Source organism: Lutjanus erythropterus, chromosome 19 (genome assembly GCF_056507025.1).
Source record: "Lutjanus erythropterus isolate fLutEry1 chromosome 19, fLutEry1.hap2, whole genome shotgun sequence".
Taxonomy (NCBI): Eukaryota; Metazoa; Chordata; class Actinopteri; order Lutjaniformes; family Lutjanidae; genus Lutjanus; species Lutjanus erythropterus.
This window is the reverse complement of record NC_139335.1, coordinates 14,052,400-14,069,555: the sequence shown is the minus strand read 5'-3', so window position 1 is coordinate 14,069,555 and position 17,156 is coordinate 14,052,400. Positions and strand designations below refer to the sequence as shown.

The window sequence follows — 17,156 nt, the reverse complement described above, 5'->3', positions numbered from 1 at the left end:
AGTTCTCAGGAGAACACTTGACATAAAGAGAGCCTTCACACTAGCACAATTCCAAAGTGGGCTAACCCTAATTTTAGTTTAGGGCTTGCAGATCCTGCACAAGAACAGGGTTAGTTCTCCTAGTCTTTTTGCAGTTATCTCCTGTAAATTGACTAAATCCAGGGCTAAAAGAAAGAAATACTCATGGATTCTAAAATGTTCACATCAGTTGTCCTTTTAGTCCCTTTTCACACTGGCATCTTTTAACCCTGGGTTTAGTTGGGTTTTCAGGGGATAACCCCACAAACACAGGCCTAATCCTGCTCTGGAGCGGGGCCAACAAGCCCTAGGCTAAAGTTGGAGGTAGCCCACTTAGGAATGTGCCAGTATGAAAGTTCTCTTAGCCTGTGGCTAAGTGCAGTGTGAAAAGCCCTTATGTTGGGGTCTAGGTAGAACTCTTTCACAGGGTTCCAAGTGGAACCTTTATAAAAGGTTCTACCATGATCTAAAAAGGTTTCTCCTATGAGGACAAGCACAGAACCCTTTATGGTGCTAGTCAGCACCTTTAAATCTAAGAGTGTAATATTATGCTTGAAAATACAACCTGACTTTTCCATTTGTGTGTGCAATATGTTAGGTCTAAGAATATCTGCTTGAATTGGTATGGAAAGTAGCAAGAGAGTGCAAGTGGGAGAGAAAGAGAGGGAGCAGAGAGAAATAGAGAGCAGAGAGAAAGAGAGAGCAGAGCAGAGGAGGATAGAGAGAGGCTGAGACACTAGCACAAAAGGGGAACAGGGAGAAAGCAGAAGTGATATCAGTGTCCTAGCAAGTTGCTCATTCTGTCCGAGGGGGAAGAGAAAGTAGGTGACTGCAAGATAGATTGGCAGGAGAGTAGACAGTTCATCCAACTAGCAGGATTACGTGAAGCAGAGTGACATGAGAACAGGACCTTACAGTTGGAGTCTCTCCGTGGATTGAACTGCTGGGAGCACAGAGTGACTCTCAGCAGCCACAGCAGGGCGCCTGCCTGGCCCTCCACGACTTCCCATTTCCTCCATTTCCATCTGAATCGTCAGAAGGCACGGCGGCAGCACGTAACAGAGACATACCTTCAGATATTACACACTGAAACACTATGGGGACAGTGAGTGAACTGTGCGTGTCCAGCCTTCAGACGTTCTTGTGTCCAGCTGTGAAGCCGCCCCAGGACGCTCCAGGTAAAGTCACAGCCGTGGGCCTCGTAATGCACACTGTGCTGTAGTGTAATAGATTTTTGTGTTGGTTGTTGGTTGGTATATGTTGTAGCGTTACTGTAATGCTGTAACACTGAACTCTGTCTTTGAATGAGTTCTCATGAGTTTTGGAAGAAGAAAACCTGTTGATTGACTGTGTGTGTGTGTGTGTGTATTTGTGGCACAAACACATGGCCAATGGTGGAAACAGTAGGGGTGGGAATTTCTTGGCACCTCACGATTCAGATTCAGATTTAGACTTAGAGGTCTTCGATGTGATTATAAAAGAATTATGAACACATCTTGATGCATCAAAATTTTAAGGTTTTATGCCAGCGGCTAGTGGTCGGATTGTATCCGTCTGAAGTTTCTCGTGTTCAGCTATCCTCACCAGAACTTAAGAAGTCACCTAGTTTAGAACACGACACGTTTACATTAAAGCTGGGCAGTTTATTGATATTACATCGATATCTTTATATGAGACTGCACTGTCTGTTGTCTTAGATTTTGGATATCTTCTTATTGCGATATGACGGAAGCCTTGTCCCTTCCTGGTTTCAAAGGCTGCATGACAGTGAAGTGATGTAATTTTCTGAACTCACCAGACTGTTCTAGCTGTTCTGTTAGTTGCCTTTTACCCACTTAGTCATGATACCCACATTACTGATGATTATTTATCAAAAATCTCATTGTGTTAATATTTTGTGAAAGCATCAATCATCATCACCAATATCTAGATATTTAGCCAAAAAATAGCAGGATATTTGATTTTTCTTTCCATATCGTGCAGCCCTACTGTTGGGTAGTTTAAAGTTACATCAAGAAACATTAATATTTTGTTGATTTTTTTGACAAAAGCAATAGAGGTGTGCAAATTCACTGACTGACTATGCATCTTGATACATGTTCAATGATACAATACATCTTAGAGATTTTTAAATAGCCAACAATTCGGTACGATATGATTCAGCCCTGTCACAATACAATATGATATGATGCAATATGTGAATCTTTACATTTTAAAGGGTTTGGGTCTGGAGACTCGTGGCTCCGTACACTGCTGTCCGACACTTTTTCTATAAATGATTTGCAGCACTGTTTCACATCTTTCTTATAAAACCTACTTGCATGCTATGAAATCTGAGGATGCAACATGGTGTGACGTCAGTTCCTTTATTGTCTGTTTTGAGGTGATGAAGAGGAGAGACGGGAGAGGGAGGAGGGACATGAGGGAGAGTTTGTCTTGTGTGAGCGAGGCAACAGGTGATGTGAGATGTATCAATATGCTAGTGCTGCATCATTTTTTTTTTTCAATTCACGTTCAGCTTTTTAGCTTTATTTGGCTTAGCTTTACATTGATAGATAGTTGACAGTTATAAACAGCCGATCAACTTGTTGTTGCGTGTCATTGTCAAAATATAATGTTGCACTCGTCTTGCAATCCTGCTAAGTGTCCTCCCCTGGGGAGGAGGGGACGTGTTGACACAACTCACTTCAACCATAGATCGTATCTTAAATACGTATTCAACCTATTTAATATAACCTCTGTTGCTTCAGTTTGCTATTTGGACGGCAGTGCTCATTTTTGAACACTGGGGTTACACAGGCTATTCCTCCTTTAAGTAAGAGTAAAATTACAGATTGAAATATATTAGAGTACCCAAAAAACTGACTTAATTACTGTAATTTGAGTAGATGCCATTAGTTTCTTCCACCCCTGCACATGGCTCCAGCACAGATGATAACAGTTGGACAAAAATAGAGGGAGCTTCTCATGGCTAAGGAGGCTCTCTCATTAAGCACAACTTAAACCTCTGTGTGTACACACACACACACACACACACACACACACACACACACACACACACACACACACACACACACTGAGAGAAAGCAAGCTAATGTTATTACTTACAGAGCAGATCTAATCTCCAGCAGGTCTTGCACACATCCACTGCCAAACTAATTGAAACCTCAGGTAAAAACACAACCACGCAGTGCCATGCTTATGTTTCTGTTCCTTTCCTGCTCGGCTGTGCATGAGAGCATCTCTTCCTCTTGTCCCTGCTACCATTTGCCGTGTCCTTCGATAACGCAGGCGACGATAGTGTTGTGGCCTCTTAAACCTGGATAAACAAACTCTCGGTGCTTTCCCAGTTTAATTACAGATGGAGGAGCAGGCAGAAGTGAAGCTGGCTAAGACGTTGGCCTCTTTAGGAGTTTTTTTTTTTTTCTCACCATCTGTCACCGTGTTCCTACATTTGTCCTTTCACACTGTAGTAATAACAAGATCTGAACTGTGATGCAGCTGATGTGTGTGCAGTGTGTTGTGTATGGTTAGGTGTTGTGACCGTGTTACGTTACAGCACGGGGTGGTGTGCCTGCTCATGTTGTCCGTGTTTATAACACTGTTGACATGACTGAAGCGGCTTCGCTGGGTTGTGGTGAATCAGCTGACTGAGTGTGCAGCGAGGGGAAGCGGTGCTGTCTCAGTCATTTCAAAACACCTGAATCAGCACCACAGACCTGCGTGGAAAAAAAACAGACTGAAAAACTATATTTGTTTTGAATATTCAAGGGGGAAGTCATCTGGATTGTTCTGGTACTGGGAACGTAGCAACAGCAAAGTTTCACATATTTTTGTCAAGCAAACAAAAAATTACACTATAGTAACACTACCTTCGCCTACAGGCTTAGTGATTTTTCATCTTTAGTTAGCCACTTCACTTTTCAAAGTTAGCTTGGTACAATGTTAGCGAGCTTCAGTCAAGCTCAACAGAAACATACAATTCAAAAATGTCTTGGTTCATTCTTCCACTGCTCCAACAATCGCTTGCTCTGGTTTGGTCAAAATTAACCTTTAATTCACCATCTTAGATGTGAAAATATCACCGGGAGAGGAGTGAAGGTCAGACATCGGAGAAACAGCAGAGGGAAATGGGGTGCACAGCCAGAATATTTTCACATCTACCTCTGTGAATGACGGGTTTATTTTAACCAAATATTGTTGGAACAGTAGAAAGATGAGCTAAGATGATTTTGGTGAGGATTATTTTGTTTCTGTCTAGTTTGACTGAAGATGACTCTGCTGGCTAGCTAATGCTGTTGATGGCTATATAAGTTAATGAGGTGCTGGACATAAGAATGAAGGTTTAAGGCACTCCTGCACTGTCCACCTCTTCTTTTGTCTCTGTGTGCAGCTCGTAATACAGATATGCATCACACTTAACTGCGCAAGCAGAGAGAGAGAGTTCTCATTAGTTATAACACTGGTTTGTCATTTGAATATTCATCCTCCAGTCCAGTTAGTGGGCTGAAAGCAATGCATTCCCAAAGGTTTCATTTCAGCTGTCAGCCGCCTGCCTGTGTCAGTTTTTTTTTTCTTTTGCTTAAACTGTAAAAAAAAATATTGTGATAGCAGCCGTCACATTCGGGAAGAGATTGGGCGGTGTTCTGTATGTGTTGGTGTTTCTGTTTTTGATCGTGAATCATGCAAGTGATTCATGTGTGACTCATCTAATGCTTGTCCAGCAAGTTCACACTGTATCAGCAGAGCTATTAAATCACTCCCTAAAATAAAGCCAAATGCTGTTTGACATGAGCAGTTGGAAACAAAAAAAAACAAGTGCAAACATGATTAAAAAAACTGGCTGACCTCATGCAGTGACGTCTTTGCACAGTCTTCATATATCTTCTCAGTCACTCTCCCTTTGCATCTAAATTATTTTGGCGCATGTGGTGTTATGTCAGTGCTCTTTCTGCCTGTAAATGTTACTGTGGGTCTAACATTTCACAGTCACTGCTGAGTGTGACTCAACATGCCCTGTTAATCCGCAGTGCAGTGTACTGCTTTCAGCAAATGTAATAGTTATTTAGAATATCAGCACAGTGACGACAGCCGTCCACACTGTGAGGCAGGTGTGCCCGGGCTTTGCCTTGGTTTTCTGACATGGAAATCACTCGTGGGGCTCCAGGGGGGGCAGCTGAGGACAAACTGAACTCTCCTGGTGCACAAACAAGCCTGTCAGCAGCGGCAACAGTGTTCGAGAATATTTGCCAAATCAGCTTGCTGTAAAGGAGGGTATGGTGCTGGAGTGACAGTGGGTGATGATGCTAACGTAATTACTGTAATAGTTCTCAAGCTCAACCCAAATGTTCTGTTTAGGTCCTGGAGATCCTGGGTCTCCTTGACAGACTTACCTGCTTGAAAAACACGGATTTTTATATGCCCTATATCTGTGATTTATGTTGAAAATAGCCTGCTTTAATGCTGCAATACCTCTCCAAAATCCTAAATAGTTTAGATTTGACTTCTGTTATTGGATTTTTATAAGAGGTCTAACAGGGTGTTTGACCTCTCTAGTAAGATCACTATGTAGCAGTCATAAGAGTTAGTTTACGCCTAAACTAGTTACCATATAATAATGTCACATAATCAAATAGAGCCTTGACATTGGAGAACATCATCATACATATTATGCAGCAGTTACCATTGTATATTAAAAAATACCAAAGAAAATACCAGTATATTCATTTAATTGAGAATACTTTTTGGTGGCAGAACCAGAACAGGCGCACTTATACTTATTTCACCTCCAGCATATTTTATCTGGTGAAAATCGATGCTGACATCCTTGAAATTTTTATTTCCCCTCATCAAAGCAGACAGCAGTGAGGGCGAGAGACTGAACAAGGTTGAGAGGAGGTACGTTTTTTATGATCCACAGCAGCCTTTTTATGGGAATATCCTCCAAAAGGTTAAGGTTTGGAAAGAAAACAGGGGGCGGTTGGGAGTTAGAGGTACATAAACTCTCCTCTGACTGCACAGAAACAAGACTGACTTAAGAAAATCACATTAGTTATGAATAAATAGACAATTAATTTACTTATCTGCAGAGAGAGAACTCACAAGCTTAGCTGCTTTGACATTGCTCATTTGCAATAAGACAGTAGAACAACAAAATGTGTGTGTGTCCTTGACTCATGTGCATGCATGTGAGCTGGGCCTTTCACATTAAGTTCATACAGAACTTTGCAGCACCCTCTGTGATGTCCTTGGGCATAACACATGAAATGGATCTGGTGTAATAAGAAAATAAAGCCAGTTGGAAGAAAACACAACTGTTAAGATGAAACCTTTTTGCGATCACCTTGTCAAATGTATCAATGAACTGTGAGCAAAGAGTGATTTCTCCTCCTCAGATTGTTTTTTGTATTCATTTCAGAGGCCTGAAGAAATAAAACTCTCCTATCAAAAATCAAAATTTAGAGACAAATCTGGAAAAAAAAAAGTTTTTGGTATCAGAAATATGTTTCCTCTCTCTTCTTCACATCTTGTGATTCCTCGGAGTTTTCTTGCAGCCCTTCAGCGGGTAGCCACTGGATTATGGGATGCAAACTTCTGACTTCTGATCACATAGGAAAGCAAAATGTCCTTTGCACACTGATTATTAGGTCTGATTTATCAGTGAGCTCAACTTACGTTAAAGAAAGCCATGATCTTAATATCTTATTAGACAGATTTCACGTGTACTTTGCGGTGAGACAGGTCTGTATTCCTCTGGTAAAACACAGTTTGACGTGTTTTGGATGCTGAATGAGACAGACTGCCAGGGAGCTGCTTCAAAGAGGAGTGTGTGGGAATCCAAACAGAGGCAGATGAAATCTGCACAGCTCTGTAAGCCAAATAAGATCTTTCTGGTGGCATGGGCGGATTTGTTTTTCTCTGACTTCTTGGTTTTTATCTTCGTAAAATAGCATGAAATGTACAGGCAAGGTAGCAAGGTTGCTGGTTAACTGTAAAAAAAAATGTTTTTGCGTGCGTGTTCGGCTATATTTCAGCCATTTATAACACACTGTAAGTCCGTTGCACTGTGAATGTGTGGATATGTTGGCCTCATCAGGCTTTCATGCCTGCAGACACAATCCATCCATGAACAGCAGGGGGTTTATTTTCTCATTCCCCAAGATCTATGCATAATTAATTACAGATGAACAAATGCTTTGTCAGTCTGCAGTCTACCAAGACACAAGACAGTAACAGTGGTAGTTGAGGTGACCATGTCAGCTGCAGAAATGTATGCGGTGTAGAACGCTGTGAGTCTAGCCTGAGGAAGAGTGACTTTTAGACAGCTGTCCTACTTCATCGGGAACTCTCTGCATTTCATGCGCTCTTCCTGAAACTGATTTGTGAAGCTTGTGACAGCACCATTTCTGTGTGTATGTCTGTGTAAGTTTAGTTGCTGCAAAGAAGAAGATTAGAAAATAAAGAAAACTGGGTCACGCTTTTTTTTTTTTACAGCACACTAAGACATAACAAGCTGTGCTTTATATTCCTTTAGACAAAAACTACAACTAAAATGTTGTTTATTAGGCAATATTTGACCCTAATTAGAGACACTATACACTTCACAGTTCAGTAATAAGATTTAACAAGCTGCACTTTGTATCAAATTAGACAAAAACTGGAAATAATGTTCTTTATCAGACAGAACTAGACCCTTTATTAGACTTTACTAGAGGATAATTTGTGATATATTACATCATAACTGTACTATAAACTAAAGTGAAATCACATATCTGCTGCTTGACACCTTATTTGACTCTTCCTATAATGACAGAGAAGCCAAGACCAGTGTCTACTTTGATCAAATCACACTGTTGTAAAAGGTGCAGAATGAATCAAACCTGCTGCAGGCATCAAATTCAGAATGAGTGTGTATTTACAAAAAACATTTAAGTTTATCAGTTTGAATATCTTAATAAATATCTTTTCTTTGTACTGTATTCAATTGAATACAAGTTGAAAAGTATTTCCAAATCATTGCATTCTGTTTTTATGTTGTGCTTTGCGTTTTTTTTTTTTTTTTTTTTTTTTTTTTAACACAACATCCTTTTTTCGGAATTGTTACATCTTATTAGTGTGACCTACAAATGTCCTGCTGTTCAGGATGCATGGAAAGCATGTCATATATGTTTGTACTTGCTAAGTGACTGGCCACCCACAGAGCATTTTCTCTCCTCACAACCACATTAGAAAAGTGACAGGAGAGCTAGATATATTCATATGTATTCATTATATGACTCATGACTGTAATTTATCGCTCAGATCTGCACTGCCTCTCACCTGGAAAATTATAGGAAGGATTGATCCAAAGGTCTCATTACCTCTGACTGCACCTGTGAATGTTACAAAATCAGCGTGTGCAGTGAGTCATGCAAAAATCAGCACAAGTGTCTGCCATGCATGTAGTCATGTTTCCTCTTTTTTCATGCATAGTATTTACTTGTTTCAAACAGGTGTGCAGACACTATAATATCCTATTTCTCAAGAAGCCTCTTTTCTTCAAGTGTGTGTCCCCATGTATCCTTATTTCAATTCAGTTCTGGTAAATTTCACCTCATGTCCTTTCTTTTCTCTCTGAGTGGTACTGTAATTACAACAGATGCTCAGCAGAGGTCACTCTTGATATATCTTGGTTGAAGATATGGTTAAAGACTTTTCTCACAGTTTGATGGCAAATTCGTGGGCGTTCTAACTAGCGTCCTATATGTCATTATTGTATGTTAAATTAGTTAACATGATAAATCAAATATATAATATTCTTAAATAAAGCTGTTTGTGATTATGAGTACTTTGACCTGGTCATGTTGCTGCAAAATCAGTGCACAATCCACATAGAAAAGATCTACTTTTATTCGACTATATCAGCCACCAAAACAATAATTGGTGAATTTTTTTTTCCTCTAAAATCACTATCAGTCTCAAAAATCCCATATCTTTTGGGCTCTAGATCTAACAGAGTTTCAAGAATGCATTATGGGAAGTGTGGGATCCAGTGATTTTGGAGGTTAGCTCATATTACAGGCCATGAATCTGGTTATTTTGGCCTCTGCTGAAACAATTTTGACCATTATTTGCTTGCAAGACCACCAACTTTATTGCTGGAACAGCCCACAAGAAGAGCCTGACCAGTTTATTGGTCGACTGATTTTATTGGCTGATGGCAGCATGTATGATGTCTGATATGCACTGATATGCATTATGAAACATAATGCAGAAAAAAATGCTTGGTATAAATTTGGTCTGTTAATTATGCTCTATTTGTGTATATTTTTATTTATTTATAATTATTTAATTCCCAGTAGGTTTACAGTTTCAGTACCCTGATGTTATTTTGGACAATAAAGTTAATTTTAAACTGTAAAATATCCTGTTTCCATTACATACCTTGGTCATAAGAATTTGAGGGATCATTGCAAACTAGGGTGTCAGGACAACCTGTTAAGTATTTCTGAGTATTGACTTGAGGGCTATTAACATGTTTTCACTTGTACTATAAAAAAAATAGTTGAGATGACTTAAAATTTCAAGGCAATGCACTGACAAATATTCAACATTTACTTTAATACCAATGAATTTTTACAGACAATTTTTTGCGTTTCTAAAATTCAAAGCTTAGAAGAAAACTAAATTATCTCAAAAGAAGGTCAGTAGTTGGTAAAACTTAAGAATTTAAGTTGGGCTCAAAACTCAAAAATCGATTGCAGTGGGTTTCCTTGAAATCTTGAGTTTTCACAACTTTTTTGTTTTGTCAGTGTGTCTATTGCATTGATTAGGCAACACAGTTACAAGATGTTGATGTCATTCAGCCTGTTTAAACCAGATGACGGAGAGTGCAGCTGCCACCGTAGGAGGAACTTGTGATAAAAAATACTTAAAAATCTTGTTTCATGTAGATATAATGTAAGGGAACATCACTGACCTGGATGGAGAGGATATAGTGCACTGTATCATACTGATTGACTGATTATTTGATTAGGTGGTCAGCTGGTAGACAGAGGAAGACTTTGTTTTGATGGGAGGCACCGAACAAACAGGATCTCTTGGCTCTGTCACTTGCAACAACACTAAGCAGGCTTAACACACTAAGAGTGAGTAACACCTATTTCATAATATGACTGAGGCTTTTGTAAGGTTGAAATGTTCCTGGGTGTTAGTGAGCTACTTTCAGCTTATGCAGATTTAGCTGCTTGAAGACAGTTCCCATACAGCTGGATAGCTGGCAAAAGACACTGTCTTGATTCATGTGCTGAAGGAACAATACAAGAACTAACAGCACAGATAAAGGCAGAAATATTATAATAGTATCACCTACCAGTGTGATAAATTCCAGCCTAATACTTCTGTTGAGAGCTTAGCTTGTTCTGCAGCATATCTTACATACTACTGGACCAATCAGCCTAATCTTTGGGCACATTCATGGCTGAAGGACCTCTTTGATTCACAATTTAAAACAGAACTTGAAAATCTTTTTTATGACTTGCCAGAGAACTTGGCACATTCCTCTAGTTTTCAAACTGAAGCACCCTGAAAAGTGGAATACATGAATTAAAACCTCATAAATCCAAACAACAGAGTTGCATGAATAAAACGGAAGAAAATGTTGTGCTTCTGAGGAATTTCTCCAGCTCTTTTAGACCAATAATCAGCTGCATCTTTTAGCATCCAGAACAAAACCCACTTTGCACTTCATAACCTGCTATGACGCTGATTTGAAGTTTGCATAAACATTCCACTAACATCACGAAGATCCGTTCTTCACGTCTTTGTGTAGATCAGGAAGTTGTAGACAACACTGCGTTGATGACAACTGATGATCTTTTCATTTAAAGGTTAAACAGCTCTCTGGTTTCACTTGTTCTGGGTTCTTTTGCACGGATTAACAGCGGTGCTCGCAGGAATGGATGAACTCGTAACAATGAATTGAAACTTTGTGCGAACGGCAGGGTTCACTTCACACAGGCTGCATTGTTACTTGTTGAGTTTGGACAGTACAACTGAGGCATTCATGGGCTTCACAGCTTGAAGAAGAGCCCCTCAAATGAAGTGGCCACGCAGACAGATGAGGGCCTTTCAAGGGTGGGTTCATGTCATGATGATTTTACTCTCTGCACCAATATGGTCTGCAGAAAAAGGGTGAATCCCAGTAGTTTGTTGATTCCTGTACTCAACACAATTAAATGCAGCCTTTTGCGCCTTTTTTCATCAGATAGGATTGGAGAGGTTAAAAAAATCAGAGAGGAGGTGTTTTTTTTCTCATGGCCTCTTTCATTGACTGTGAACACAGCATTCCTCTTGGTCTGCCTGCGTTCATCAACAGGCAGCGACAGGCTCAACTCCTTCCTATCTGACAGCAGCACAATCGAGCAGGTGCTTGTACCAACAGCAGGCTGATTTATTCACATTTAACAAGGAGATGGAAAGCTGGGTAGCTCTGCTGTCACCTCCAACAGTTTTCCCTAAAATATGAAGCCAAGAAATGTCTCCCTGCTCGAACAAAGAGTCCCCCATCAGATGCACCTTTGATCACAGGCGGCATAAAATATGAATGCACTGTGTGTTGATGGGCCAGGATGAAACATGAAAGCGATAAATCAAAAACTACGAGACTTTTATTGCTGGAGTCTGAAAAGAGCTGCATCAGATGCAACACATGTTGCTCAGTTTCACCGGGATTTGGTAGAACAGGCTTCACCGTTTAATGACACATCTGTTTGTGTGTAGTCATATTCTTGTTGCAGGGATTTCACACGTTTAATGACAAGCAACTCTTTAGTTGAACCACTGAAACAATCCTTGTGAAAAAAAAAACACCCAGCTGTTTTCTTTCCATTATAGCTTTCAAATGTTCTATATGTAAGTTAAAGTGTAAATAAATAGAAAAAAGTACAAAATACCACTGATTTTTAATGGTTTAATGATTTTCTGTAATAACATGAGACTCGTGGGAATATGTGATTTTCTTCGTTTGAATATTTACCAGGTGTCTGAAAGTATTATGTGCCCTCTGCCTCAGACAGGTGTTGTTGCTATTTTCTAAAGAATGGTTTACCTTTGTTTCCGTGGTAAAAAACCTGCAAACACTCGCGTCTGTTTCTGTCTCTGCGGATGTGGTGAATCAAACGAAGCAACAAGCGCAAGATCAGCAGCAGTTAACTGCTCTGTCTGTGTGTGTCAATCACTTTCTCCCTGCCCCCACTCAACCCTGTCCCAACAACAGTTTGGTGTGTGTGTGTGTGTGTGGGTGTGTGTGTGTGGGTGTCTGTGTGTGTGTGTGTGTGAGAGAGAGAAGAGCGCCCAGGGCAACAGGGTGGAAACGCAAGCGACAGACGCGTCATCTGGCGCACCTTCAGTCTGAGCGACAAGTCAGCGGAGAAAGGAGGCTCTCACCGGATATGGAGCAGCGCCTCCTAAAAAAATAAGAGCCTAAAATTATAATCACAGGCTGGGTTGCACCAGCATTATTATTTTTTTAACTGTAAATTGTGTTGCACCAATCTTTAATCTTAAAACAAAGAAAGTTCTGTTGCACCAAAACTCAAATTTAACGTCATCCAGGAATAACTTTAAACTCACTCTTGAGGGGGTTAAACTTTTAAAATGGCTGCCTTTTTGAGAATAGCCATCATGCTGAGCCATCATGAGTAGGCAAACAAGGCTAACCAACATTTTTATTTTGCTAGAAGACAATATACCTTTTTAGTGAGTTAGCAAATATAACTTTTAAAAACTTAGTTTGCAAGCATTTTTTTATTTTTATTTTTTCATAAAAGCACAGACCAATAATAAATTGACTTGTCACAAACCAGTAGGCCTGTGTTTATCTGCTATCATTATTTTCAATTTGCTCAGGAGACAGATGTTTCTGCAATGTCTTATTAGCTGGAATGTAATGCAACTTTGGTATCTTAATCCTTATTTTAATGGAGATGATTTCAATTACATACAGAGCAAAAGTTGTTGAACTCCTGGCACCCATAGTCATGCAACTCATGCTAGTGGCAAAATCCATCATTCAGCTGTGCAGGTGCCATTCTCCACGCCTCTGTGGAGACAATTATATTCAGTCAGAAACTTTATCAGTTCAGTTCATCAGTCATTTTAATGCATTGTCATTCCTCTCCTTACACGTTATGGAAAAAAACACAGGAATGGAAATATAGGGCCCTGGGGACACTATATAAAAACTGGGAATTGAAAATAAAACGATAGAAACCAGTGTAGGACAAAATTACGTGTCAGTGCCAAGGTGCTAAAATCTGCAAGGGATTTATTTAATTTAATTAAATTAGCAAGAGGTACTATTAGCCCACAAGTTAAGTATTGTGGATCTAAAATGTTTTGATGCAAATTAGTAAACTAGCCCTAGACAAAAATGTGCAAAAGAAAACAATTAATCGATTAATTTACAATCCTCACTCTTATTAAAATGTTAATATGCGTGGCGTTCCCTTAGGACACGTTCGCATTGAGGATTTTATTGTGAAAGTCGTACCCGGAAGCTTGTAGTTTTCGTTGAGTTTGTCTTCACGGGGTTTATGTGCTCGGCGCAGGAAAGATTGGTTGGTTAAATCCTCCTCCGTTCCTTCAAACCACTCCCTTGAGCTGTCGACATTAGAGCCACCCTTCACTTACCGTCGAGGCCGTTCCCAAGTGTATTTGTTAACTCGTCAGAAAACACCGAAAGAAAGAAGTCAGTCGGCCACAATTATCGATAAAAGTACCCGGTCGAAGTTTTGACGCTCGGAGACTCATTTGAAACTTTGTGAAGTCGGACCTGCCGGACGGAGACAGCATGGTGTTAAAGTCGGAAGACGGCGTAGGTGAGTGAAACTGCCGAGCTAAGACAGTTTTTGTCCGCCTAAATGTCGCTTAAATGTCTTCACGGGATTGTTTTTTTTTAGTCGGAAATATGTTTAAGAGAAGTTTATACAACAGTTTATACAACGAGGTTGTGTTTACAAGTGAAGTTTTCAAACAAATCACAGGAACCTAAACGTGTGTGTCTGGCCTTGTTTACTGTGTTTACTATGATGCCATTTGTAACTGTTACCGTCACGCACTTTGTTGTACTTAATGAGTCAATTTTATCAGTCCCTGTAGTTTCCTTACAAGATTAAACTTAACATTCCTCCCTTAAAAAACACAAGAAAACAATTACAACGTAACAATATGATATATATCTCCATTTAAAGTGTTAATGGGAGGAACCTTAAATCTCACCATTGAGTTAAATACATTTAAAATACTATATGTCAGTAGGCCATGTTGTGTTTGTATTATTATCTGTCATTTTTATTGCATGATTAACCTTTTCTCTTTATTCGGTATGAACACATCTCACCGTTTTATATTAGTCAGGCTGCGCAAAAAAAAGCGTCTGCATTTGTGATTTCAGATTTTAGTACTGTGGGTGTTATTTCTGAACCACGCGTGTAAATAGTTTAGTAACACATTTATTGCTGGGCTCTTGGAGCAGTTGACACAGTTTAGCAGTTTTTTTTTTGTGTGTTAGAGACAACATCCCTGAAGTCAGCAGCAACAGGTGTGACAGCAGACAGTCACTCCTCCAGTGTCAGCATGGACGAAGCAACACACTATTACTCATGTTACATTTGAGTTTTTTATTATTTCTGACATGGAGCTCATGTCTAAGATAAAATCACTTAATTATCTCAATGGAAACCACTTCTGATGGCTGTTATATGGTATTACACACAGGCTGCGACTAATGATTATTTTCATTATAGATTAATCTGCCTTTTATTTTCACAATTAATTGTTTAGTCTATGAAATGACAAAAAAATGTGAGAAAAAAAAGGTTCATCACGGTTTCCCAGAGCCCAAAGTAAACAGTCCAAAACTCAGATTTAAGATGCTGGAGCAAATGTTTGACGTTTTGCTTGAAAAATGACTAAAACTATCACACATCATCATCAGCGCTGCAACGATTAATAGAGTATTATATTGATCGCCAGCTATTTTGATAAACAATTAATCATTTTGGGTCATATTTTAATGTAAAAATGTCCAAATTCTCTGATTTCAGCTGTCAAATGTGAATATTTTCTGGTTTAATTACTCCTTCACAACAGTAAACTATGTATCTTTGGGTTGTGGACAAAACGAGACATTTGAGGACGTCACCATGGACTTTAGGAAACAGTGATCAAGGTTTTTCACCATTTTCTGACATTTTATTGATCAAACAACTAACCAGGCAGATTAATTAATAATGAAAATAATCATTAGCTGCAGACCTAATTTTTGTTATTGATTAATCTGCTGTTTATTTTCGATATTTTCACTCTAAATTTGTGAAAAACACTCATCAGAATTTCCCAGAGCCCAATGTGACATCTTCAAATAGTTTCTCTCGTTTAACCAACAGTTTTAAACCAAAGACTCTTCATTCACTGTCATAAATGACAAAGAAAAGCAGCAAATCCTCAAATTTAAGAAGCTGGAACCAGCAAATGTTTGATATTCTTTACTTAAAAAAATGACTCAAACAATATATTGATTATTATACAATCACCTAAATGCTGCAGCTCTACTTTAAGCCTTATTAAAGGATGGTTGTAATACTTTTATGTAACTGTATTCTTTTATTATTACCACAGAGTGTGTTACTATTTACACACAAATGGGTGCACAGCGTTTGAAGTCATACAGAGAGCCTTTGTTGCTGAGCATGACGCCTTCATCTCTTTGGCTCGGTTTAGCCTGGCAGCATTAATTAGCACCCTTGACTTGCGTCACAATTAATCGCGTTAGAGAACAGTGAACGTCTGACTGACTGATCCTGTTATATGCCGCTGCTCCTTTGTTCTGCTGATGGAGTGGGAGAACTTACACGCTCTCTTCGCCGCTGCGGTGGCCCCGGCTGAGCCTGGCTGGCACACAGCTGCATTGTTTTTAAAGGGATGAGAGATGGGAACAGTCGATTCTCTTTGGGTCCATTTGTCTCTGCCACTTAGAGGTGGGTGGTCTGGGAAGTTAAAGTAGTTGTCACTAATGGTTCCCTAATGAGTAGTGCTGAGAGCTCTAATGGGCCCTCCGCAACAACGTGCCCTGCCTGGCACTAATGCCCGGTGGTTTGATAATCGTCATCCTCTCCCCATAATCATATTTTAGCCTTCTTTCTGCAGCCGTTGCAGCCCTCCTCCTTTCCACCCAGGCGAGTGTTCTGTGTAGTTACTGCTATAATGCAGTTGATGTGTATGTGCTATACAGTGGAGTCGGGTGTTGATGTAAGTCTCATGTTTGGTAGCTCAGCAACACTCAGTAGGCTGCATTGCTGACATTTTTTCGGGCAGCATCACCAGTCAATGAAGGAGGCAGAAAAACAACAGGATGTTAACACCCTAACCACCGCAACCTGCAGCCCAGTAATGCAAGGATAGATGCTCATTTTTTTTTAAAGGGATGGCGAAATGTAAACATGCAAAAACAGTACAGAAAAGGCCTTTCAACTCAACTTAATACAAATTTCATTAACTGTAACACTTGTGTTGTCCACTTTTCTTATGAACTGTGATGTGGCGTTTCCTGAAGAAATTGTTTACGATGAAAAATGAGCAAGACTTCCGGCTTGTAGAGGAAGTTGATGGCGCACATCACAGTACATTGTGTAATATTCTAAACACATAAACTCCAGCTTCCATTCACCCCTAAATTTTTGTTGCTGCTTTGTTTTTTCACAGTCTACCTTGCGGTCCCTCTTTAAGGATCACGTTGGAAGTTTGTGGCCGTGGGCTGTCGAGGGATGGTTAATGTCGAACTCTGTTGGCTAGATGTAGAGTGTGTGATCAATAAATATTTTCTTTGTTTTTCTTTGCTGTTTTTAAGTTATCAAATTACCACATAGACTACGACACGTCAAAAATGATAACGCCCATCACAGGTTGCCATAGCAAAATGTTTAATGTCTTAATGATGTTATAACTGTGCAGTTACATTGTTTGTGTAAATTCAATGCAAGTGCAGTAACCAAACAGCAGCAATTTAAGATTGCTTCCAGTAACAATAGTAGAACTGAATTTATTTTAGTTCTTTAAATATACTAAATTGTCCATCATAAACAAAGTTCGCTTTTGAT

At 39.5% G+C, this 17,156-nt stretch overlaps 1 protein-coding gene across 3 annotated transcripts in view; it reads left to right on the top strand.

Annotated features, from left to right (window-relative positions):
* Positions 1-17,156, top strand: part of cyth1a (cytohesin 1a) — a 59,703-nt gene that overhangs the window by 8,452 nt on the left and 34,095 nt on the right. Inside the window, exon 1 of one of the 3 annotated variants that reach the window (XM_084743342.1) lies at positions 733-1,196. The exons of 1 other annotated variant lie outside the window; for it this stretch is intronic. In XM_084743342.1, coding sequence (XP_084599468.1) covers positions 1,115-1,196 — 82 coding nt within the window. In that variant the 5' untranslated portion in view covers positions 733-1,114. Of the gene's footprint in view, positions 1-732; positions 1,197-13,628; positions 13,878-17,156 lie in introns of those variants that run through there. One more of the 3 variants, XM_084743343.1, reaches the window with a different exon arrangement.